At 41.3% G+C, this 26,479-nt stretch overlaps 1 protein-coding gene across 2 annotated transcripts in view; it reads right to left on the bottom strand.

Moving 5' to 3' along the window:
• Col24a1 (collagen type XXIV alpha 1 chain) overlaps window positions 1-26,479 on the bottom strand; it is a 234,275-nt gene that overhangs the window by 140,407 nt on the left and 67,389 nt on the right. For both annotated transcript variants that reach the window (XR_007595037.1, XM_050160215.1), the window contains 2 exons: window positions 24,379-24,432; window positions 1,605-1,658 (listed from right to left, as the gene is read on the bottom strand). Coding sequence is in view for 1 of the 2 variants with exons in the window: in XM_050160215.1 (XP_050016172.1) it covers window positions 1,605-1,658; window positions 24,379-24,432 (108 nt within the window). In the remaining variant the exon portion in view is untranslated. The remainder of the gene's footprint in view (window positions 1-1,604; window positions 1,659-24,378; window positions 24,433-26,479) is intronic.

Here is a 26,479-nt window from a genome sequence, read left to right as displayed (position 1 = left end):
TTATTATTATTATTATTATTATTATTATTATTGCTGTTGCGCTTTCTCTTGTTCTCTCTCTCTCTCTCTCTCTCTCTGTGTATGTGTGTGCAGGAGGCCAGAGGCATTGGATTCCCCGTACAGCTAGAGTTATAGGTCACTATAAGTTATCTGATATGGGTTTTGGGTTCAAACTTGGGTTCTCTGTAGGAGCAGTACATGTTCTTAACCAACAGCTGAGCCATCCCTCCAGCCCACTGCCTAGATTTCTGTAGTTCCTCTACACTGCCTTCAATTTTTTTTCTAGTTTAAACTATACTTTAAGTTGACTTAAGGGCTATCTTCTAAAGACACAAACCAGATGGTGTATTTGCTACTTAAATATCTTTGATTAGTCCCTGATGCCTGTAAGATAAAGTAGACACTGTAGTCTGATCATGAGTGTTCCCAACTATGTGATCCCCAAGCTAAGTGGTGAAGAACCCAGACTCGGCAGTCACCTCTTGGTTAAAACCCCAGCCATGCTCTTTTATAGTTATGTGTCTGAGTAAATATCCTCTTTTTCTATTTCAAAACGTTTGTTCATGGCATTCACACGTGTGTTCCTGTATATGCCATGGTGAACATGTGGATGGAGGAAGAAACCTTTTGTGGATCTGCTCTTTTCTTCCACCGTGGAGGTTGGGAGCTCACACTCTGGTGGTCAGGATTTGTACCATTCCTATTGAGCCTTCTCTGTCCCTTAAGGGACTGTCTTAATATTTGTGGCATTTGTAAATGAGGGTACTGTCTACCTGATAACTTATGTAAAACTAAAGTAATCTCATTTCAGTAAAACATGGCATGGTGTCATCCAACAACACAGCACACAGACAGACACAGCTGTTATTAACATCTGTCCAGCCTTCACTGTCCACTTCTCTCTCCATCTACACTCACTCTTTCCACTTGAGATTGACCTCTTTAACTCCCCCGCCCTCCAGTTCCAGACTTGGTCACTCCACGGCTCTATTTCTATACTTGTTTATGATGGCCAGCCTGCATAATGCTGAAACTTTTGATGCTGAATTCCTGGCACACACAGAGCAGCATCCTTGTGCGCACACACAGCAGCAGGAATTGGGGTCAAGGCTCCGGGGCACCGCAAGCTTTCTTACATGGAAGAACAGGCATTTTAGCAGTGCTGAAACCTTCCGGTCCTCAGAAATTTCTCTCCCATTTACTGTCTACTGTGATTTTTAAGAGTTGTTTTCATTACTTTTATCTCCTCTAAAACATTCTTCGAACTAAAATTTATGATTTTTAAATATTATCCCTCTAGTAACTATAACAAACCTAGAAAATCATTTAAAACTGACTGGATTCTGAGCTCAAGGTGCTTAATTACCGATAATTCTGATATTCTTAAGACCTTTCCTACACATGCTAAGAATTTATTATTTTTTATAACTTTTTAAAATTGATTTTATTGAGATATACATTTTTTTCTGCTTCCCTCCCTGCCTCTCCCCTCCCCTTCAACTCTCTCCCATGTACAGTGGTGAGCATAGCTGCCTTCCATGCTAAGAATTTAAATGAACAAACGCTAGATTTCTACATCCAGTATGGTTTTTATTTGCTTTTACCTTTGGTCCTTCAGGTCCATTTTGTCCAGGAATCCCAATATCTCCTGGAAAACCCTGGTAGGTGTAAAAAGGCAGAGAGTTTATTTCACAGCAAATGACTTGAACTCTATTAAACATAAACCCCTCCTTTGTATCCCATGCCCAGTTTTTTTTATTTATTTTTATTTTTTTATTTTTTTATTTTTTTTCTCATGCCCAGTTAAAGGAATCTATATTCTTCAAAACCCAACATTAATGATTATTACACAACTGATCCACACTGGGATAAAAACTGGTATTCTAAAAGAAGGAGAGGTACTTTATTAATAAGAATGACTTTATTAATAATCTCCAGGATTAAAGTAATCGCTGGGGTCCTGTTTCGGAGAAAGAGAAAGACACGCACTCCCAACGTCGTACCAGACACTGAGCTATCAGGGAGTAAAGGAATGCACGTTGTAAGACTCTCAGTTCAACATGAAGTGCTCTTAAGTGCAGACACAATCCACTTCTATCTAGTTAAAATAAAATCATTCCCTTACATACAGGATGTCAATGCGCTTTGTGTCAGATCTACCTGTCTACCTAGAATCCCAGACTTGATGGCCTTGGGTCAGATCTACCTGTCTACCTAGAATCCCAGACTTGATGGCCTATACTCAGCCCTCTAAGTACATGTTTATGTTCCCTCATTTCTGTCTTACCAATGCTCACTAATAATTAGTTTCACAAAATTTCGTCTGTGTGTGTATGAGCATCAAATCATAATTTCACCCTTGGAAATTATATTAGCCATCTAAAGCACTTGATTTCCAAAACAAAGCACTTCAGAATTAACTAAAGTCCATGCTAAGGAAAGGCCTGCATCGTTGCTCTAAAACGATGAGGCTGAACTACCTGCCGATATAACGAATCTGAACACAGCACCTCACACTCAATTTCAAACAACATCATCATCACTAGGCTATTCCTTTGTTGATTAAGTCACCAATGAAGAAAGTCCTTTTCCCGTTGACAGAGACCAGGTAAGAAAGGCTCATGAATCAGCAATTGTTAAAGGAAAGAAAGCTTCGGGTGGAGGACAATTGTCACCAAGTAAAGATGGTTCTGTGCAGCGATAAATATGCTGGAACTAAAAATCAGAACAAGCGAGAGGGGGCAGCAAAACTGACTCCCTGAAGCTCATTCTGCATAGAAGAACAGAGATGCTGACATAGGTTCTTCTGATCTGGTAAGGACTTACCATAGGTCTGACTTTCAAGGGTCATGGGACAGCTGACACAGATCTATAGATTTTTTTTTAATGATTAAAGGAACCAGGTGAACCTATGCTAGCATTTGTATTCATTCATATGTAAAATTATATTCACCTAATGATTTCAAGCCTTCTTTCTCAAATAAAGAGTCCCTGTGACCTTGAGGCAGTATACCTGTCTTCTAGTTCTTGCTGAGATACTTGCTAGGTGAACTCCATATCTTACCCACTACACGCCACCCCTCACCCTGCATTCAGTTCTTGAACGAATATTACCTGGAGTTCCAAGCCAAAGGGTGGTTTGATGCTCCCCCTTCAAATACTTCTTTCTCTTCTAAAACCCTCACAGCCCAAAGTAAGTTAGCAGTGTTTGTCTGCTTTTATTGTTCACGTCAGACTGTAAACTCCTGGGGTATCATGTGTTTTCCAGGGCCATACTCCCAGCAAGTACTATGACATCTGGTGTGCAGTAATGGCTTTTAAAAGGTTTGTTGTTGTTGTTGTTGTTATTGTTGAGAGACTGACTGGCTTCTTTTGAAAAGGAGGACAGCATGTACTGTGGCTACTTGCATCCTGGGTCTCTGTTTACAATCATCCAGAACACTGGATCAGAGCACCCGCATGGTTACATTCATGACTTGTCCATTTTCCAGATGCCCCCAGAACATGTTATCATACCAGCAATCGAGAAAGCACTGAGGCAAGAGTCATTTTAAAAAAAACTCTTAAGGTGCTTGGATAGGATTCTACAAGCCAAATATCTGGGGAGGGGATTTTTTTACAATGGGGAGAAAAATTGGATTAAATTTAACCACAATAAATATATTAAAAGTCATAAGTTCAAATACATCAACTTCACAAATTGTCCATGTGTAGAGGATAAAGAGAAGTGAACTTATCACCTGGAGAAGCAAGCACGAAAATCAACAATTCACCATCATTTGCCTTTGCTCATATTCTGCACCACTTTCATTCAAATAGTAGGGGAGAGGACTTTCATTCAAATAGTAGGGGAGAGGATTCAGTCCTCCCCCAAGGAGATGGGGGCATCCAGCCCTCCCCACAAAGAAATGGAAATGCAAGAAGATCTGTTTCTCACCCCCTCAGATTATCTCATAGACTTGGAACTGAGCTCAAACCTACAGTAGCACCTCACACACAAGAATGACAAGACATGTGTTTACTGACAGGAGAACACAAGCTGACCAGCTGAGTTGCCAAAACAAGCAAAACAAACCTCCACATGGTCAGGGCTCTGTCACATGACTAGCATTTAAAAAAAAACACAAATCAAGGAACATGCGAAACTATACCATGAGACTATAATCAACAGAGACGGTGAAGATGCTGTAAACCAAACGGTGGGTTGCGTCCACATCTAATTATAATGTGGGGGGGGGGCGAGAACAGAGACTGAACTTAGGGGCTGAAAGACACAGCAAATTTACAAACCAAAGCAAGACACAAGAAGGTTTTGGGAGGCAACAAGCAATTCTGCTTTAGCCTTACAGTACATACAGGGACGTAGGTCTAAAATTAGTGTGTGATACACACTTGTCTTACAGCCTCGTTTGATTTTACAATAAAACTAACAAAATCAGTGAGGTAAATTAACCTCACCAGATAAACACAGTTAGTTCACATGGGTTGTCTGCTGTTCATGATATATGTGAACTCCTGCATCCTTCATGAGTCCAAATATCAACAGAATACTTTAAAGAGACAAAGTGCAACAGACAAAGAGAGCGGGACAAGAGATGCCACCAACGCAAACCTCGTATTTGAGTTAAGTAAGTGGAATGTTTCAAAGTTAAGAATTTACTGAGAATGTTTCAAAGTTAAGAGTTTATTGAAAATCTCAGAAACATATCACACAATTATTAGAAGGAAAAAAATCTCTATGTCCTTCCCACATGGGCATGCTTAGAAACTTGGCCAATGAATGTTTTTATTATTTTAAGTATTCATAGCTGGTCTACTCTTAAGTAGAGAGCTTGCCACTTAAATAGTACACGAACCAGAGTTAAGTGGGTCAGCTGAGTTTTAATGATAAAACCCAGAAAGGAATTTTTAATGTTTAAATTAACTGCTCAATCTGTATTGCCACCGATGGACATTGGTATGCATGCCAAACAGTGAGATGTCAGAGACCTCAGATGCGAAAAATTGAAAGTGTATATGTAGGGCCAAGACTTACTTCTAAAAATCATATTGGTGGACAAATCTACAATAAGAAAAGCAAATAACAATAATCTGGTACAGGATGCCCCAACTTATTGCTTTAAATTTAAAATAACACGAAGTCAGAAGAGTCTCCTCACACAGACAGCGTCACCGGGTCAGTTATAACATCACACTTGAAAGCAGGATGACTTAGTGAGGAGGAGGCGGGGAGGAAGGGAAGGAGTTGGGAGGAGGACGGAGAGGAACAGCCTGACTCCTGGCGCTTTCTTAACACAAAGTCTGATCACAGATTGTTACTGAGAAGCAGAAAAATGAAGTAGCTTTAAAAATACTAAGTGCAAATGTGGCTTCTATTTTTGGAGCCTCTGCATCTGTTTGCTGGACAAGAGTGATTCCCTGTTCTCTCCAGTGAAAACAAAGTTTTATTAGTCTCTAATCACTCGAGGCTGCAGACTAATTCACATGCATTTTTATAGCAAAACCTGGGAACCCAGGCACTAGCAGATTGTATTCGTATCTTAGGAAATCATAAAAGTGAAATACTGCCTTCTTACTGAGTGGAAGCCAAAAGCTCAACAAACCAGTTTCCTAAGGAGGTAAATATACAGCATTTTAGGGCACACATTGACATTTTGAATAGCTTTTCAATAGGACTAATATATTTCTGCTTTTTATTTTTTATTTTTTTAATTAATTTATTTATTTATTAAAGATTTCTGTCTCTTCCCCACCGCCGCCTCCCCTTTCCCTCCCCTTCCCCCAATCAAGTCCCCCTCCCTTGTCAGCCCAAAAAGCAATCAGGGTTCTCTGCCCGGTGGGAAGTCCAAGGACCACCCACCTCCATCCAGGTCTAGTAAGGTGAGCATCCACGAAACTGCCTAGGCTCCCACGAAACCAATAGGTCCAGTAGAATCAAAAACCCGTTGCCATTGTTCTTGAGGTCTCAGTAGTCCTCCTTGTCCGCTATGTTCAGCGAGACCAGTTTTGACCAAGGCTTTTTCAGACCCAGGCCAGCTGGCCTTGGTGAGTTCCTGATAGAACATCCCCATTGTCTCAGTGTATGGGTTTTCTGCTTTTTATTAAGATCTATATTTCTTCCGATTATAAAGTACAAATGGATAAACAACAAACAAAAGTAAATCTAATGGCTGAGTTAATGACGATCAATCACAAGATGGAACAAACTGTATGAACCCCAAGTGGCTAATGCTAAGTGAAAAAAGCCAGACAGAAGAAGAGCATAAAATATGAGTCATTTATAAGAAGACTTTGGAAAATGTGGATTAATGTGGAGTGATGAAAAATGTATCCTATAGTAGAAAGGAGTGAGGAGAAGAATAGAAGAAAAATAAAACGTAAAGGAATCATAAAGATGCAGTTGCTGGCTTTGGTAGATAATACATTGTTTTGACTTAACAATGGTATCATAAACTATTCAATCTGATAGATTAATTATTTGGAATTTATTCCACATCAATTATATACCTCAATAAGTCTTTGCTGTTGTTTAAAGAATTGGTGTTGGGTGCTGTGATAGATAATACTGATCACTAACTTCACAGAATCTGGAATCACCAGGAGACATGACTCTGAGCACGCCTTGTGAGATACATTTCGGTTAGTCTCTGGGCATGCTCGTGAAGGATTGTCGTGATCAGGTTAACTGAGGAGGAGAGAACTGCCTTCACTGCGGTCAACACCATTCCACAGGTCCCAGATTGCACAGAAAGGGGGGAGCTAGCTGAGCATGAGCATCGTTTTGCCTCTGCAGATGCAATGTGGTCATCCATGGCTTCTCTGCATGATGGGCTGTGTCCTTGAACTGGGCGCCCAGATTATCATTTCTCCTGTAAGGTGCTCTTGTTGGAGTTTTTTGTTTGTTTGTTTGTTTTTATGATAGCAACAGGAATGGTAACTAATTCATGTATTTACATAACTATTTGCCATGGTAGGCAACCCTGTGTGATCTTTAGAAAAGGCAGAATTCACTCACTGAATTAGTCCTCGGGTAAGATCATCAGACTTTAGATTTGGATTATTGTTAAGGTAAGTAGTGTGCTTGATTGTAATAATATCTTGAAAACAAAGTTTGTATTTTGGATAATTCGGGATTTTCTGCTATTTTTTCATGATAGTTTTAAAATATTACAAATTGGGAGAGGCAGGGAGGGGAGCAGAGAAAAATGTAGAGCTCAATAAAATCAATTAAAAATATTACAAATTGTCCTAGATGATATTTTGACGACTTAACACCATTAAAATTTTAGCTCCCATAGATTTTACTTGCTACTCCTGTTGTGTTTTAATTACACAGGACACAGTATGATTTGGATTATACTTATCATCTGAGCAGCTCTGAAATTTAAGCACATAGAGATGAATGGGGTCTTTTATTAAGAAAATAGTCACACAATAAAATTGATAAAAGCAACATATAGATTATAAATTTGTACAAGGAAGTTAGCTAAAGCCTAGTCTGCTAATTAGCTAAAGCCTTGTCCGAACTGGCTGGCCAGGGACCCAAGAAAGTCTTCATCAGTTTTGGGGGTCAGATTCAAGTATTCAAGTCCTGGGTGCTTTGAGGGCAAGTACTTCATCATTTAGGCCATGTCCCGGCCTCACTAGTTCTAACTTAGATAATTATATTGTTACATAGTTTCAAACGTTATCCTTTGTCCAAAAATAAACGGGAAGACAAAAAAATAGCCTAGTTTCTATGGAGAGGATTGCAACTTTACATTTTAAAATGGGGGAGAGTGGGGGAGAGGAAGGAGGAGGGAGAGGGGAGGGGGAGAGGGAGAGAGAGAGATGATGGAGACCAGGATTTTGTTCCTCTGCATTTTAGGAAACACACAGCATGTCAGCAATATGGTTAGTCCAAGCAGGGAAGTAATGATCTTAAAAGGAGGATTAAATGGGCTCTTTCTGAATGAGAATAAGCCATCCAAAAGTTAGTGCCAACAAAAATATTTGATAAACCAAAGGTAACAAAGTTGTTTTCCTAGTAAACTATAGGAACCAAACTGAAGCTAAGAGAGGGAGCTGCTGCTAATGCAGGAGCTCCTCCCTCTCCAGGGAAAACCACATGCAGAAACTACCAGCTTCTGCCAAGAGAGAGGCCAAGTGAAGACCCCATTGAGATAGTTGCTTCTCTTTCATCCCCCCCCCCCCCTTTACTGTTTTAGATCTAGAATTCCTTCAAAATCAGATTGTTTTCATTATGGTATTTTTGAAAAGGTTTACAATTGATTACCCCTCGCCATGTATTTTCCTCTTTTAGGAATTCCATGGACTTGAGCAGAAAACACACTGCAGCTGACTCCCATATGTTCAGCAGCGTGAAAGCCCAGCAGAGAAGGTTCTCAAACAACAGACCGTGCAATTCCTTATGATGCAACACATCCGCCCCCAGTTCCACTGAGCATCCACGCATCTTCAACATCACTCTTAAAGGCACCGGCAAGACCAGACAGGAAGTCTACATGTATTCTTGTAAAAGCCACACAAAGCCATACCAAACTTACAATTTTAAAACAAACCACGCTGTTATTTGATATTTAGGGATCAATAATCAATAGCGACAAAACATGATATAATATAGCAGGGTGGGAGGAAATGGGACGATAGAAAATTTACCAAGGTAAATTATTTACCAAGGTAAATTATTTACCAAGGAAAGGGAGGTGTTTGGAGATGGATTAGATCTCTACTCACTTGGTTTTGATGATGTTTTTACAGTTTTTCATCTGTCAAAAATGGAGCTATGTAATGTTTCAGGTGCCAACAGTGCATGGCTGTACTCTCAGCACAGAGGAGGAGGAGGCAGGAAGATGTGGAGTTGGAGGTTATCCTTAGCTACCTTGTGAATTCATGACCACCCAAGGCTATAGGAGACCCTGTACCAAGAAAAAAGGTTGAATTGTATAATTTATATGTATGCAATTGTCACATACCAATTATACTTCAATAAAGCTGACAAGAGGAACAACTAGGGTTGGATGGTTTCGGTAATCATGCCATCTTGGAAATGATCTGTAATGATTGAAAGATCTTTAGAAGGAAGAACATTAAAATTTATTTCCTGAACTTCTTCCCAGGTAAAATTCAGTGAAGTTTGGGTTTTGAATTATTTCAGAAGTAACAACAGCACGATCATCATTTCATTCATGTGTTTAGAAAAGCATATGTAGAGACACTTAGTATCTACCACCTAGCTGACTCACTAGGAATGTCTCTGCTGTTTTAATGAATGAGCAGCAGTCTGCCCACTTTAGCACAACTGAATGTTCCAGGCACTGTTCTTGGCACTGAGTGTACTCTTGTGGAGAAGTCCTGGCTTCATGGAGATACATTCTGAAGACTTGATCTCAAAGAAATAATGCATGAATATCTTAGTGTCAGTCAGGGGTGTGTGCAACCAACAGCGCATTTATAATGCTGGAATCAATTCTGGACCCACAGCTTAGTATTCTCTTTTAATTTCTTTTTCAAATAGACTTACTGCTCTCTTGAACTATATGGGCCTACATTTAGGCCTCATTAAGAACACACCTGCCCCAGGTTCTGCCATCATGGGATTTATTACCAACTCAATGCCATGTAGCCTATGATGCCCCTTAGGGTTTGCCTCAGCCAGATTCGGTAGTGTGCTTCTTGAAATCTTGCAGAACTTTGTTAATGTGGTGTGTTGGTTAGAGTTCTTTAGAGCAGTGGTTCTCAACCTGTGGGGCGCCACCCCCTTGGAAGTAAAATGACCCTTTCACGGGGGTTGCATATCAGCTATCCTACATATCAGATATTTACATTATAATTCATAAACAGTAGCAAAATTACATTTATATAGTTGCAACATAAATAACTTTATGATTGGGGGGTCACCACAACAGGAGGAACCAGATTAAAGGGTCACAGCTTTAAGAAGGTTGAGAACTACTGCTTTAAAGGAACACACACACACAAATACACACATATGCACACACATATATGATTTGTTAGAATGACTTATAGATTGTAATCTAACAATGGATGTTTACCGATGGAAAGTCCAAGAACCCAAGAGTTGTTTAGTGCATGAGGCTGAATGTCTCAACTGGTCTTCAGTGTGTGCTGAAATCCTGAAGAGATAGGCTCTAATGCCACAGTAGGAATGGACACACTAGTGAGAGCAGAAGCAAGTTTCCTTCTTCCAGGTCTTTTATTTAGGCTGCCACAGAAGGTGTGGCCCAGATTAAGGAAGGGTGGCTCTTCCTACCACAAAAGATCTGGCTTAAAGGTGTGTCTTCTCACTTCAAATTATCTAATTAATCAAAATTCCTCACAGGTGTGCCCAGCTTCTTGGGTTTTAGCTAATTCCAGTTGTATAATTAACATTAACAATGAATAGCTATCACCAGCCAAGAGTAGCCATCATAATGACTATTTCATACCAGGCATTTTACATCATGATCAAGAGAATATTTCTCCATTCCAATGAAATGTGTACTCATGGAGAAAGACAGATACATTTTAACTAAATTGATTCCTCCAGCGTCACAACCACTCATTCATCTCTCACGTGACGCTTTCACTGTGTAGATCTTAATTTTCCCAACTAGAATATACATTTTTTTCAAACTATGGGTGATATGTTAAAATATATTCTGCAATATTGATTGGGTATAGCTTAGAACATAGTAGAAACTAATAAACATACTTTATCTGCTGATTTAGTCACATGCATTCTTTAATGTGTGTGTGTATGTGTGTATGTGTGTATATGTATGTGCATGTGTGTATGTGTTTATGTGTGTATATGTATGTGTATGTGTGTATGTGTGTGTATGTGTTTGTGTGTGTGCATGTGTGTATGTGTGTATATGTGTGTATATGTATGCATGTGTGTGTGTGTGTGTGTGTGTGTGTGGTGGGTATGAGCACATGAGCGCAGTGCACACGGAGGACAGAAGAGAGCATCAGATCCTCTGGAACTGGAGAGACAGGAAGTTGGTTGGAAGCTGCTGTGTCGGTCCTGGAAACTGAACACAAGCCCTTTACAAGAGCAGCATACACTCCTAACCACTGAGCTCTCTCTGTAGCAAACTGAACACAAGTCTTTTACAAGAGCAGCGTACACTCCTAATCACTGAGTTCTCTCTCTAGCTTTTATTAGCACCACTTTAAAAATGACAACTACAGAAAAAATTCTAAAAAAAATCCAAATCATAAAAGATATCAAGGAAGTAACTGATGTAATTGAACGGAGTTTCTAACATTAACGCAACCATTAACATAGTAGCCACAGGCTGGTGCTGGCTTGTTCTAGTCTAGTCTACTGAAATGTTAAAATGAATATTCAGAAGAATGTCTACTTGATATGAACAGACTTGCCAAACTATTCTTTGTCTCAAATGAAGACCACCCTGATGGAAAAAGAGGACCCACTAACTGGCCCCTCCTGGCAATCCCTTCATTAGTGGTCTTGACTCACTTGTGATAAACAGCTGGCCCTGTTTATTAAAATCAGCATCCCAAACTCAAATAGTTGGCATGAGCCACAGCCCAGGGGAGTTCACAGCTGAATCAACAAACACCCTCACTCTCCTGCTACCATGTTAGAAGCCTGTGTGTGATCAGTGCTCAAGACTGATGCTCCTATGCCTAGAGAAACTGCAAAATCTCCTGAATATCACTGGATATGTTTCCATTAAAAATATACCTGCAATACCACTCTACGAAGAACAGGAATGCACAGATTTCCATGTCGTTATTACAACAAGCTCATAACTTGATGGAAATAAGCGAAACGTTAACAACAGCTATGTTCTGAAGTGTTTTAAGGGGATTTTATCCAGATGACCTCCATCCAGGGGTAGTTTTCAAGAATGCGATGGCAAATACCAACACTCAGAACAGCTTCTGAGCACTTGGCTTTCACAAACTGCACCTAGGACTCAGAGCTTCCTGTCAGAAGGAACTATCAAGATCTGTTGGCCAGTCCTTGAGCAGACATCTGGTCACATGGTATGATTAACTTCAGGAGTATTGGTTTCTCCAATCATCCCGACTCTCTTGCTGCATGTGTGATCCCGGGCATTGGATAATCAGAGACTTTTTCTTACCTTAGTTTCAGGTGCCCATTCTGGGTTGAAATGGAGATGTCTTTGGGAGGGAAATACATCGCTTTTAATTATCAACCACTGACTGCTCAGAATGAAACCTATTTATCTAGTCCTTCACTAAAAACCTGCGTAACTAAAGGACAAATTACACAAAGGAAAAGAACCATGTTATTTGAGATGGTTAAGAATCCATGACCAAGAGATAGAAGCGAGAGGTCAGGAGGCCCAGGAAAGAAACTTTCTTTTTTTTTTTCCCCCAAAATACAGTTTTTCTCTAAGGACTGAACTGTTCCTAGTCGTTCAAGAAATAGCTCAATATTTTATTTTCATTTTATAAAACATCAAACACAATGCAAGGAGACTTTTGGAATATTGAGTACTAATTTCTAAAATATAAGCCATTTGAAGATAGAACACAATTTAATAATCTCAGCATCTGATTCTTTAGTGATTGTTCCTAAATGATCTGTAGGATATGAACGACACAACAGATTATCTAAAGAGAAGATGAAAAGGACGAGTCTAGTGGAAGTCTTGAGTTTTGAGAATCAGCCAATCACACACATATTCACACCTTTTAGTCATATATATGTGTATGCATACATATATATATGTACGATGTGTGTATATGTATATATATATATATATATATGCATTTGGGGTGTGTGTGTCTACACATGTGCGTGTCCATGTGTTGGGTAAGGATGAAGAGGACATCGGAGATCAACTTTGTCGTCAGAGCTCTAAGAGATACAGGGATGAAGGCTGCTATAGAACAGTATGACAGAGTCTGCCACAGTCTCAGCTATAGCTGCTGGGTCAGATGCAGTGTCACTGGGACAATGGATGACTAAGACTTCCCATCTTTGCTGTGTGGTTACTGATTTAGCAAATGTGCCCTTTTCCTTTACAAATATAACAAAGGATAAAAAGTTTGCATTCGTGTGGGTTAGATTATAGTCACTTATAATTTTCCTATGTTCCTAGACTTCTGTCATAATAATATAGTCTGAAGGGGTTTGAACTATTAGAGTATGCTACATAACAACACACCAACCCACTAAACATATAACATCATACTGAATGAATATTCCAGATTGTGAGAATAAACTCCAGTAAGTTTCAAGGGATGGCCAATTCTCTAAGGTTTTCTGAGTCTAGTGACCACGAATGCACTGTACTGTCTCCTATTGGGTAACTTAAGCACAATATTATGCACTGTGTCACCAAAAGGAAGAACAGGCCAGTTTGGATTCTGAGAGCAAAACATTCTATATGTAGGAGTGCCACTCTTTTCCATGTACTGAGCGTTAGCACAAGTAATAAAAACCCAGAGATAGAAATTGGATTTCAACCAGAAAACCAGAAAAGCAAGGCAGCCAAGCGACTAGAGAAGTTTCACCTCTACCAAGGCTGGGCGACCACAAACTAAACAGTCCAAAGCTTCTCTCTCCTCCCATTTTATATCTCCTCTAATGCTGGGATTAAAGGTGTGACTCCCTGGTACTTGGATTAAAGGCGTGAGCCACCACCACCTGGATTTGTTTCAGCATTGATTTTGTTCAACCTAGGATGACCTTGAATTTACAGAGATTTATCTGACTCTGTCTCCCAAATCCTGGGATGAAAGGTTCCTGACCTCTAGTGGCTTTATCTTTGCCTCTGGTCTTCAGACAAGATTATTTGTTGAAATACAGATAATATACCACTACAACTGAGTACTCTGAAGGTTGCTAGTGCAAGGGGAACCCCATGCAGTGCTGATGTCAACACATCACTGTCAAAGTGCCTGCAGCATTAGAGAAGTGGAAGATGCAGTAAGATGCACTAGAGCTCACAATGGTTTTCAGCAAGAGAACCATGCAACCTTCAGAAGGCTGGAGTGAAGTCACACAGCAGAAAAGGATAAGACCTTTGGAAAATAACTTTTGGTGTCAGTGGGTCTTGGTAGAGTAAGAGTGCTTGACCCTGGACTATCAAGTGAGTCCACACCCAAAGCTTCCCAGTATTTCCTGAATTCTATGGGGACTGCCAAGTCATAAATTGAGATGGAAATTTTATACCTACAATTGAATACAAACAGGTCTAGTGAGAACAAAACAAAACAAAACAAAACGGTGAAAGACATGGAGTTTGCATTCTGCCCAGACTTCCAGGTTAGTCCTCAGAGAAGCATCAGATCGTCTCTCCTGACTTTTACACAGGACAAGACAGGTTGCCATGGCAAGGCAGGACTTATGTACCCAGACAGAGCAGGAAAGAAGGCTGGGCATGATCTAGGGTGGGTCAGTTTTAGTGGGTGTTAGCTAAAGATGGACAGCTGGAGGTGCATAACACAACTATGGATACTCTGAGTTACGACAGGGAGGAAAATTGCTTAAGAGGTAGGTGTGAGGGCAGGCTGGCAGGACATTCTCTTCCTGAAGAGATATGACCTCAAGTGGGATGGTAGAGCCATCTGGGCAAAGATCCAGGTACAAGAGACGTAGAAGCGAGGAAAAGAATGGCTAAAGTCATAGAAAGCATATGTGGGCCAATGCACAAGGGGTAAAGGGTCTTGTATCACATATTCAGGCCCACTAGGAAGTACATGTCAAAGGTCACCTAACAACCAACTGCACAGCACGTCATGTCTGTCTCACATGAACTAGCCTCTCTTTATTGGCAACCTTCAGGCTAGATTGGGTAGTTTCTGAGCAAAACAGGTCAGAAAGAAATGGGGCTATGCATTGGTCTAAAAGATGGACTGTCCTTTGCCAAGCCAGATAACAGTTACTGATGGTGCTATTAGTCCAAACTGCCAGCAATAGAGACAAACACATTCGCCAGTATGGCGATCTTCCCCCCGCCCCAGGAAGTCAAGCAGTGTACTACCCCCAGTCTCTCACCATCTAAGTGCTATCAGCATCTTCACAGATAATGGGTACCATCTGCTTCTACTGCATCTGGAGCCTCTCCTCCACTATGCCGAATGCCTGACTCAGAGCATCTAATTGCACTGATCATGGTCTCTGAAGTAGGAGATTGGACCCAGGATACAATCTTCTGGCCTTAGGCTAGTGGCAGCCTTCTTCATTGGACACTGAAGCAGCCTTTTAAACTTTAACAAAACCGATACGTGTCATATTCATTAAAAACCCTCTACCTGGCGCTTTGTCCCAAATAGGGAAGATAGAAGGACACCAAGAAGTCGGAGGAGGTAATTCTTAGCGATACACTGTAGCTCATGTTTCTTGCCACACAACCTAGACCCTCCAGGTCCTGGCATCCAAAAGTGTCTCTCTTGATAAGAAACGCCACAGATTCCCAGAAAATTTAAACTTAAGGTTGCCACTGGGGCTCTTTAAAGTTCTTGTGGCCATATATGAGCAAACAGAAAGAAAAGTCATTCTACAACCATGCCTAAGGGACTGTGAAAAACATAAGCAAGGGGATGATTTTTACACAATAAAACTGGAAGGAATACACAGGGGATACAGATAGAAAATTGGGGTAAGGGACTCCTGGTATGTGTCCTTTAGTTATGAAAATTTAGGATAGACTACCAGTAAGATGCCTAGACCAGCTGAGGGCGAGAAAGCGTAAAAGCTGACAGTGGAGGATGGGGAGGGGACAAACGGTTGTGGTCCCATGGACAGCTGAATCATTAAAGGTGTAGACCCTCTTTGAAACTGAGGCAGATCAAGCAGATCCATGTAAAGAAAGATACAGCAGATATAAATAAGTAAAAAGGAATGGCAAACTTTTATAGCCTAGAACTTACATCTGATAAAAGTATAATTTTCTTGTCACATAAACTTTTAATATTTTTTTTAAAAATGAACATCCAGTGGGTCAACAGGAAAACAGGATCAAGTTCCGGAAAACAGAATGACAGCTTTATCACAATGGCATATAACCTCAAGTGTGTATTACAGGGGGAGAAGCCTATCCACACACGCTCTCTACTGTAATCCCAGCTCTATGGCATGCCGCCCAAGAGATGGAGACATACAGAGATAACCAGCTGTTATGACTTTCAGCACGAATAGGAAGACTACGGATGAGGTTTAGGGCGCTGACGCTATTCACAACGATGATGGGCATGTGCCATTCTGCATTTGTATAAACTGTTAAGATGTACAACATTGAAGGGTAAAATGTGTTCAACAATATGCTTGTATGCTTCATCAAATGTGACAATCGCTCCCAATTTTAAAAGTTAGGAGTTGATGTTTTTGTGCAATCAAATATATAGGTAATTTAATTCTGATCCCTGAATTTAGATCAGGAGAAATTACTACATTGCCAGGGTAAAGCTGTATTTCCAACTCTAACACTGTATTAGTGTCCTCATGGTGTGGTTCATCATGAGAATTGAGTCAGCGCTGTGAGAAGTGGGAAAGATGAACTCAGATAGCATAAGTTTAGGAATTACACAAAGACACAGCTGCAAATCCCTAGGGAAACAGGGTAAATCTAACTCAGAAGAAAACATTAAGGTGTCAAAATTTAAAATAACACCGGGAAATCTATGATCTTTATATGCATATCCAAAAATCTCCTAGTGAATATAAAGGCAGAGAAACTCCACTGAAAACTGCAATGAAAATATAAAACTGGATCCAGGTGGTAATGGCGCACACCTTTAATCCTAGCACTTGCAGATAGAGACAAGCAGATCTTTGAGTTTGGGGCCAGCCTGGTCTACAGAGTGAGTACCAGTTCGGCCAGGGCTACACAGAGAGACTCTATTTTAAAGGACAAAAATTAATAATAATATTAATGATAAGATTTTAAAAATAAATTTTAAAAACTTATAAAGTTGGAACAAATTAAAAAAGAATTGTGCAAAACTAGCATGTGGAAAACATTGTAAATATTCCTCAAAAACCAGAAAAGGCGATTGAAGCAAATGAAAGACAGGCATTGTTCGCGGAGAGGATGACTCACTTGGATAATTTTATCAATGTGCGCTCTTAATCTATCATTATAAACTGTAGCCAATAACAACAATGACGATATTTTTAATGAAGCTAGATAAGACTGATGCTAAACTTTACATGGAAAAATAATTCAAGTATACACAGGAAACAAGAAGCTAAAGGGACGTGTAACCATGAAAACACGCCATAAAGCTTGTGCCGTTACAACACGGAGCCTGTATGTGGGTAATGGTGTATGAACAGCAGAGCTCACTGCTCTAACTCAAATCAGCTTTGTTTCTCCGGTTGCTCTGTCATAGCTATGTGAGGTAGAGCTATGAAGGGTTGGCCTCTGCCATGACATGGCTGTTACATACATGAGCTCGCAGTAGCTGGGGTCTGCATACGGTTGAGGAGGTAGGAAGTTCCTCGTTGGGCAAGGAAGGGGTCCTTCACCTCCACTCTAGCTGGAAGGCCAATGGCAGATGATGGTTGCTGAAGAGACAGACTCACTCTTCATTGGGGGAAGGTGCCAAGTGATGGTTTCTTGTGCCCAAGTGAATACTCTACACCAGTGGGCTTATGGGCAGTACTAACTGGACTCAGAGCAGAGAGACAGAGACAGAGAGAGACAGAGAGACAGAGAGAGAGGGAGGAGAGAGAAGTTGGGAGGCAAATGGGAGAGATGTTTGGTGGAGTGTGGGAAGTCTTGGAAGGGAGGAGCATATACAGATATGAAAGTTTCAAAAAAAGTTGAAAAGGGAGTTTAAAATAATAAAACCTAGGGACTAAGGAGAAGGCTTAGAGAAGGAGAAGGCTAAGCACTTGCTACTCTTATAGCAGACATGAGTTCGATTCCAGCACCAACTTGGTCAACTCACAACCACCTGTCACTCCAGCTCCTGGGGATCTGACACTTTCTGTTGGTATCCAAGGGCACTTGCAGTCACCTGCATGCACACACATGGCAAATAAACCTAAAATCTTAACAATAAATACATAAATACGAATGCTTCTCCCAATGTAAAATCAAGTAAGGTGTCTAGTCAAAGGGGTTTATTTTCTCTCAGTCCTGGCTTAGTCCTTCACAGCCTCCCGCTCCTATAAACTTTGTGCCTTTAGGTCAGATTCACCCTGCCCTCCCAGGGCTGTTTATTCTCCCCTCGCCTGTCCAGCTTCTCTCAGATGGATGGTAACTGGAGGGCTTCCATAGCAGAGAGCATTAGTGGCTTTCTTTCATTACTTTATATTATAAACACTGTAGAGTGCTGTCCCTGTGCCATGTTCTGCTGCGCTGAGTGGTAGCCATGACTTTACAAGGTTACGGAACCACATGGCAGACAATTTCCAGGCAGAGAAGGGGAGAACGACGACTCTCCCCAAAGTCTAATGGCTTCCTGGTTTGGCAACACTTTCCTTCCGTGGAAACAATGGGATTTCAGCGATAAAGAGCAGAAAGACAAAATGTGTTTATTTCCATTATAGTTTTTACTTTCTAAATTAGCACTCAGAGTCATGAGTTTCATTGCACAATTTCCACCCACACTGGGTTTTAGCAGATCTATCCACACTCCCCTTAGCTCCTGCCTCCCTGCACAGCCTCCCCCATACTCTCATGTTAATATATCCTATAACTCTCTTTTCATCTCTTCTTCTTTCACTTCCCTCACTTAAGACTTCTTCCTTCCTACTGTCTGGGCTCTAGTTCTCTGGCCTCTCCCCATACACTTACCCACATAGAAATAAAGATCTTGGACTCACAGAAGTGAGAAAATATGCTATTTGTCTCACTGGGTCTGGGATAGTTCACTTAAGCTAATAATTTCCATTGCCATCCATTTTCCTACAAATGTCATGATTTCATTTTATGGCTTAATAAAATTCCATTGTGTATATACACCACATAAAATGTGGTTATTGTTGCTGTTAATCACCCATTGGATACCCTAGGTGAACCCAGCTCAGCACTGTGGGGGCTGGCCCTAAGCATCTCGGTTTCTCCTCAAGTTCTTTATGTGATGGTGATGTCCAGGATGGTTGGAAGGAAAGTCACAGCTCTACAGTTGGCACCGGTTTATGGTCAAAACTTAAATTTCCACTGGACTTAAACGAGTTCTTTGTCTAGACCTTTGATGGTCCTAGTGCTGGACCATCAAGCTGTGCTAACTGGCATTCAATCATCTCTCTGTTCTCGGGGCTCTTTCCTCATTCTCAGATGTACACCAGCATCCCAAAGTGACCTTCTAAAAGCATACACCAGGGGCTGAGGAGATGGCTCAGGAATGAAGAACTCTTGATGTCCTTCCAGAGCGCTTGAGGGGGATTCCCTGCACCCATGTTGGGGAGCTCACAGCTTTTCTATTCCAACCCCAAGAGTTCCATCTCCCTCTTTTGGCCTCATCAGGCAATTGCACTCATAGGGGCTCTGCACCCCGACCCCATCCAGTCCTGTCTCTCAAAATATTAGAAAAATAAATGTTTTCAAAAAAGCATGAATCAGATACACTCTTGCTACTGCCCCACCTAAATGTTTGCTAACTTTTGATCTTAAACAAAACAGGCTCATTCTCCCCCTTTACCTTCTCTCTCTCTTCCTCCCTGACTCCCTCCCTACCCTTCTCTCTGAGTTGTCGTGGCTTCTGCCTATAGTGGCATCGTAGTGGTGGCAGCTACAGCTCATTGTTCATATTAGACATAGTAATTAACAAAAGTCATCACCCAAGTCTCTATGTAGATCTACCGTTTTAATGATACATTAGCGTCTCTGCAAGTGAATTCTGCTTTGGTGTCAAGATATCAATGTATGCTCAAAATGGAAACAGCATTAATATCATGAGCTGCTATGCTTTATTTGAACAATGAGTACCTTCCTGTCTGTGGAAGAGGCACCTCATAAAACTGAGTACATTTCATGGCTTTGGTTAGCAGTGTTTAGATTCAAATCTGAATTCCATACAATAAAATGTGTGGCACTCAGTAGCTGTGTTTGGGGGCAAAAAAGTCTTTTAAAATATTTTTATTAACTCTTTGAGAATTTCACGTAATGTATTTTGAGCATATTCAACTCTCCGCTCCCCCTCTAACCACCCTTTCCTCCTACCCAATCCCCCCACTCCTACCACGTGACTTTTCTTCTCTTCCCATCAAGCCCAGCTAGTCTTGGGATTGGGACCTGCTGTTGTGTGTGGTCAGCCACCCGGGTCACAGAGACTGTCCCTGAGTCAGCAGCTATCAGGAACTGACAGCTATTGGGACCATCTCTACCTTTGCATGTCTATGCTGGGACTCTGGGTGGAGCTTGGGCAGGTCTCGTGCGTTCTGTCATAACTGCCGTGTGTTCCTGTGTGCATCTTCCCCGTGTTGCTGGGGAACACTGTTTCCTCAAAGTCACGTGACCCTCCTCTGGCTCTTACGATCTTTCTGCCTTCTCTTCTGCAAAGGTCTCCGGGCCTTGCATTGAGGGGGTGCGAGAAGTCCTTTTACATTCTAGTATTAATACAACTCAGACATTGTCTTCAAGAGGCTCAGTCACCCCCTACATAGGCTTCCAAGAAATCACACTCATACACAGTCCCTTCGCTCTGATGACTTAGTCCAACCCTGCTGATCTCTTTCCAGTCCTTCTCCTTTGGATTCCATCCCCATATGGATGCTCTTAGAACTCATCATATCTTCCTTGCTTTGTGGACAGAAGTTTGTCTGTGTGCAGTTTTAGCTGCGCTACTTATGGGTTCTGTTGTGGTCATCTGTTCTCATCCGATTTTAAACATTTTCTAATTCACATTGTGGTTTTTTGCATTTAAATTGTTAATTGCTTAGAAATGTGCATTTTAGTCACCAAAATTTATTTTACTGCCCTTTGATCATTAACTTAAAACTTAATTATAGGGCTTGAGACACAGCCCAGTGGTTGAGATCATTTGCTGCCCAAACCATGGGGACCAGAGTTCAGATCTCAGCACCAACATTGGGTAGCTTACAAAATTCCTGTAGCTCCAAGGAACCCACTGCCCTCTTCTGACCTCTGTGGGCACATGCAAACATATGTACACATACACTCACCCAGACACACATAGACAAGCACAAACATAAGTAAAGGAAAACTAAAGCAAAGCCCCTTTAATTGTGCTATAACCACAGCAGGCCGATTTCTGGGACACAGGCAAACGGGTTTATTATTTTCAAACCCTGAGTCATAAGCTCCCCGTCAACGACTTCACTTGCTGAGTTTGGTTCATGTAACACCTAGGGGTGCTGACTCGTGTTTCATCACTGCCTGCCTCCTCCTCTCCTGAACTCCAGGACTGTGGTCTTTATATAAACATGAGATTCGTCTGTATGTACTACAAACATTTCCGTTCCAACAGAGCAAAACCCAAGATCTGATTTTCAACACCTTGACCTTCCCTTTTTTTCTTCTGTTTTTAGTTTCCATTTTAGAGTCATGATCCACATTTTCCTCAACTGGTTAAGTAGACATATGAAAATTGTATTATAACCCTATACCCTACCCACAAGTTGACTGAGCTGAACTGCATGGTTCAAATGTTGCAAACTATATTCCTTGTGTTTCTATCGAAATCATCATCATCCTTACCTTTCACAGACGAGGTCACACAACCTCACTGTTAATCCTTGGCTATCTCCCATTTACCCTTCCAAGCAACTCGAAGGATTAACTGGTCTCCTTGTAACCCCTCCTTCTTCAGAACCAACTACTCTGTTGTCGTGGCACACACTGAAGAAAGCACAAGCCCTGGAATTCCATCTCCTTGCTCAGAAATCTTTGTTTGAAGCTGATGGGATAACCATAAACTTGACAGCTAAGAACTTGCGGCTGAGAAAATCCATCTATTATGCAAAGAAAACCATTTTAGCTTTGATTTGCCACTAAATATTCTTTAAATTCTTAAATCCCCAGCTACATTAAAAGTCTAAAGTTTATGCTGAAACATGAAGGGGCCGGACCTGCAGATTCAAGGCTGCAGGATCTCCAAGACATAAGGTAACAACAGAATATCCAAGAGGAGCCCCATTGAGGGCCTAGCATCCAAGGTACAGCAGAGCCAGAGGTCTCGAACCAGACCAAAGACTCAACTGCAATGCACACTTACATGTAAAGTTGTATGGACTAAAGGGTCCAACTCTCTGTCACGCTGCAGCTTCCACACTGAGGCTTTTTTTCTTTTTCTTCCTTTTGTTTTTGTTTGTATGTTAGTTACCTAGTTTTGCTTTGTTTTAAATTTCATTTTGGCAGGGAGGTTGCAAGGGCAGATGGATAGGGAGATGAAAGGGATCAGGATGCATGGTGTAAAACCCACAAAGAATCAACTTTAAAAAAAAAGCCTGATTGGGTAAAATTCCCACCCTCATTCTGAATACCCATGCTTGTGTTCACAGACAGGTGTAGCTCTCACCCCTCATCAACGGAGCTTCTTTCTCCAGCAGAGGAAAGCGCCGCAGAAATCCATGACTACTCAAATGCAGAGAGCAACAAACCGTTGGGTGCCCATCACTGTTCTAAACACAACCCATACACCTAAGGCTCAGGGAGCAAGGCAGGAGAGTGGAAAGAAAAACCGTAAGAGTCAAAGACCCAATCATCTGCTGCAAGACAGTGCCTCGCATCCAGGCACATACGTAACCCATGTTTACGAGCTAGAAGACATCATCATTGCTAAATTGCCCCAAATGACCTTGTCCTAAGCCTTGAGAGACTCCGAGTAACACCTCTGGAAAATACAGCAGACCACCAAGAAGCACAGAGCCGTTGGCTGGCAGGATCTTTTAAAAGCAGCACGGAATTAAAAATAGCGAAGACAGTGGTTTTTAACTGCAGATGAAAAAAACGATAAAATTTCAAAGAAATGGGAAGAATAAACATCTTTGAATGATGAGGCAGTAGGGAAAGACTTAGCTTGTGCACCCAGAGCCATGCTTTATGCAAAACAAGATCATTAAAATAATAGTGATACAGGAGACAGAGCTGCCCTCTGCGAGGCAGAGGCTACTCATAATAACTTCAGTTGCAACAGTGTGCAGTGGACTAAGAACTATAGTCATTTAAAATAATCCCCTTGCAGTAAGGGTCTGCATCCTGGGGAAAAGGAGTCAGGCAAACCCTATTTGTTCAGGAAAAGCTTCCGTTAAATTTGATGGAATACAAGAGGCTGGGTTCATTTGAAGAGACAAACTCTTGTCAACCTCCAGCTCTAATTGCTCACTCAAAACAACGTCCTTCTCAGGGCAGCATGGATACACTGCGGCATTTCACACCCCACTGCTTCCTCGTCAACAAAACCAGGGGTAGTGTCAGGTTTGGTATTTGATCTGCCATCCGTGAATGCGTTTTACATTAGAAAGACTGTAGCAGTTAACTAAAGAAGTCACCAACCCATGAAGAGTAGCTGTGGAATAAGACCTGTAGTCTGCACAGAGGGCGAAGCCATTGCCCAGTCCTGTCCTGGGACCTGCCTAGGGCTCCGCCACTAGGGAGCGGTTAGTTCTCTGGTTTACTTATTCAGACGTCAACTTATATTCTCGGCATTGTTGCTGCATCTGTTACTCTGAGTTAGACTCGGGGTGTATAAACGCAGAAGCTTTATCTCACACACAACGTCTGGAATTAATGAAATGATTCAAGAACGCTTTACCGCCACAGTTTCTGCTCTGTAGAGGCTTTCAAGAAAGAGATTCCGTATCAAGCATGAAGCCAAACTCAACATTTTAAGGACTAAACAAACAAACTTGATATGTCTGCTATAAGCCTAATTGCACTTATTTTAGATATGAAGTCCAAATTATACATGTGTTCAGCAAGAATTGGAAGCATTTCCTACTACTAATTCAGTGGGGTTTATGGCTCTAATTGTTTACAGTTCTTAACTATGCATCATTGGTCAGCTATGCACAAAAGAGTAGGATTTCATCGGAATAAAAATGGACAGTCCAGAGTTTGCGTCTCTAATACAAAGTGTTCCCAAACCGTGAGGCATGTGATACAGCATAGATGACCTACACCTGACCCTCCGTGAGGGTCACAGCTCAGGGGCCTGGCAAACATTAGACACATGTACCTTCTGGCTAAGCACATATGAAACATAAATTTAGATTAAATTTTCATTGTCATTGTGAGAAGGATTCGAAGCTTGAAAGTGTCCCGTAAACTTCAACTCATACTTAATCTCCTGTTCCTTAGGATCTCTGATGGAACAAACCCGGTTTAAACTGCTTTTCACTGATAAACTTCAGAGAGAATCTTTCCCAGGCTTCCCACAGAAAAGAGTGTTTTGTAAAAGAAATTTAATTTTCATTTCTTTTGCTTCAAATTTATTATCTTTTAATCATTGATTTACCTCTGGTCCTGGAGGGCCAGATGGTCCCTGGGGTCCTGGGTCACCTGGTTGTCCCTAAAAGAGGAGAGGAAAAATCAAAATAAGAATATTAACAAATATAACTGAAAGTGGAAACTGGCATTTTGCAATTGAACAGCATTTGATATATTATTTTGTAATGACGTTCCAGAGACTTAATTTGGAAGGGCTTCAGATGCCTCTTCCTATGTTACTTGCTGTCATCACCCAAGAGCATCAGCTGCCTTCCCTGGCTTCAGGCTTCGTGTACAATCACAATCATCACATCGCCATGGTGAAACTTACTTATATATAATGTCCATGGTGCAATATACACTTGCTTCTGTTAACTACACCAACAAATTAACCCATCAGTCAAGTACCTCAGGCAAGAAAAGTATAGCCGTGAAAATGTGCATGTGTGCGCATATGGATGTATATGTGAATGCATATCCTTACATGTGTGTGTGCATGTATGTGTAGATGAACGTCTGTTTATGTGCATGTGTATGTATGTGTGCATGCATGTATAAGTGAGTACGTATGTGTGTATGTGTATATATACGTCTATATGTATGCATGTGTGTGCATATATGTATGTGTATGTTTTTCCAGAGACAGGTTGATAAAGAAGCAATACAGAGTTCTAGAAGAGGATTTGCTTTTTATTTATTTATTTATTTATTTATTTAGTATACAATATTTTGCCTACGTGTATGCCTGCAGGCCAGAAAGAGGGCACCAGACCCCATTACAGATGGTTGTGAGCCACCATGTGGTTTCTGGGAATTGAACTCAGGACCTTTGGAAGAGCAGGCAATGCTCTTAACTGCTAAGCCATCTCTCCAGCCCCTGGGTTTGCTTTTTATAATTAGAGTCCCAGGACACGTCTGAAAATCTTCTCTCCTCTTTGCTACTGTAAATGGCTTGATAGAATAATTGTGATTCACCTGGGTTGAAATCCTAGCTGCTAGGTGTCTCCAAATCTCCCTTGTCCCATCAAAAAGACAGGGAGGACAATGGCAAGGCTAACATTCTCAGAGTCATTGTGAGGTTAAACGAGACAATGTCTGGGCACTGCAGAGCCAGGACACACAGAAGGGATGGACATTAACAAAAGTCATAGTGATGGGCTGTCCACTTCCTGTCTGTGCTCCTTGCCTTGCTTTGCCTGAATTCCCAGATCACTTTAATCCTAGAAGTTGACAGGAGTGGTTTGAACTTGCAGCCAGGGAAGGCATCAAGGGTAACAGCATAGACCAGGAGAAAGGAATACAGGGGCACTCTGGCTTCCATAAGAAAACTGCCGAATTGTCTGCCTTTGCTCTTGGCCACCATGTAAGCTTTTCATCTGATTAAACTAGGCCTCAGATGACATCGGGCCGCAGGAGACAGCATGCAGTGACCCATTTTCCAACAACTCCTGTTTGCATCTTGACTGGCTCTCTTCGCAGTGTGGAGGCATCTGACGTAAGAGAAAGGGTTCAGAACAGCTGCCACACTAGAAACTAGATAGTCTGGGCAAAGGCCCATTTTCAAATGGCAGAAAGAAACTTGTGAAGCATCTGAATCAGTGTATGAGGGCATCTTAAATCTAAAAGGGATAAGCACCTCCCTTAGAGTGATGGGGTGGGTTTCACTGGGGCCCTCTAGTGGCAAAAACCGATTAGGACGCAAACTAGAAGCACCCAAGGGGGGGGGGAAGCTTATCCTCAGGCCTTTGATTTGATTGGCAAGTAAATGTTAAAAATAAATAAATAAATTGTGGAGCAATTTTATTAATCTTTCATAATAATTATTTGTTTTACAAAATTTAAGTCACCATCTTTCTGTGGATGCCAATTTTCCTTTATAAACATTTTATGAAGAATTTTCAAGTAGTTTACGAAATGGAGCAGTGGGAAGTGAATCTCTATAAATAAGGAAACTTCTAGTACAGAAATAGTCAGTGGGCCAGCAAGATGGCCCAGTGGCCAAAGCACTTGCTCCCAAGCTTTGTAGCCTAAGTTCAATACTGGGGAATCACTTTGGCAGACAAAAAGAGCAGAATTCTCTCTCTCTCTCTCTCTCTCTCTCTCTCTCTCTCTCTCTCTCTCTCTCTCTC

This window comes from Alexandromys fortis, unplaced genomic scaffold (genome assembly GCF_014885135.2).
Source record: "Alexandromys fortis isolate MF-2015 unplaced genomic scaffold, M_Fortis_MF-2015_v1.1 scaffold_124, whole genome shotgun sequence".
In the NCBI taxonomy this organism is placed as follows: Eukaryota; Metazoa; Chordata; class Mammalia; order Rodentia; family Cricetidae; genus Alexandromys; species Alexandromys fortis.
This window is presented reverse-complemented; position numbering and strand designations above follow the sequence as displayed.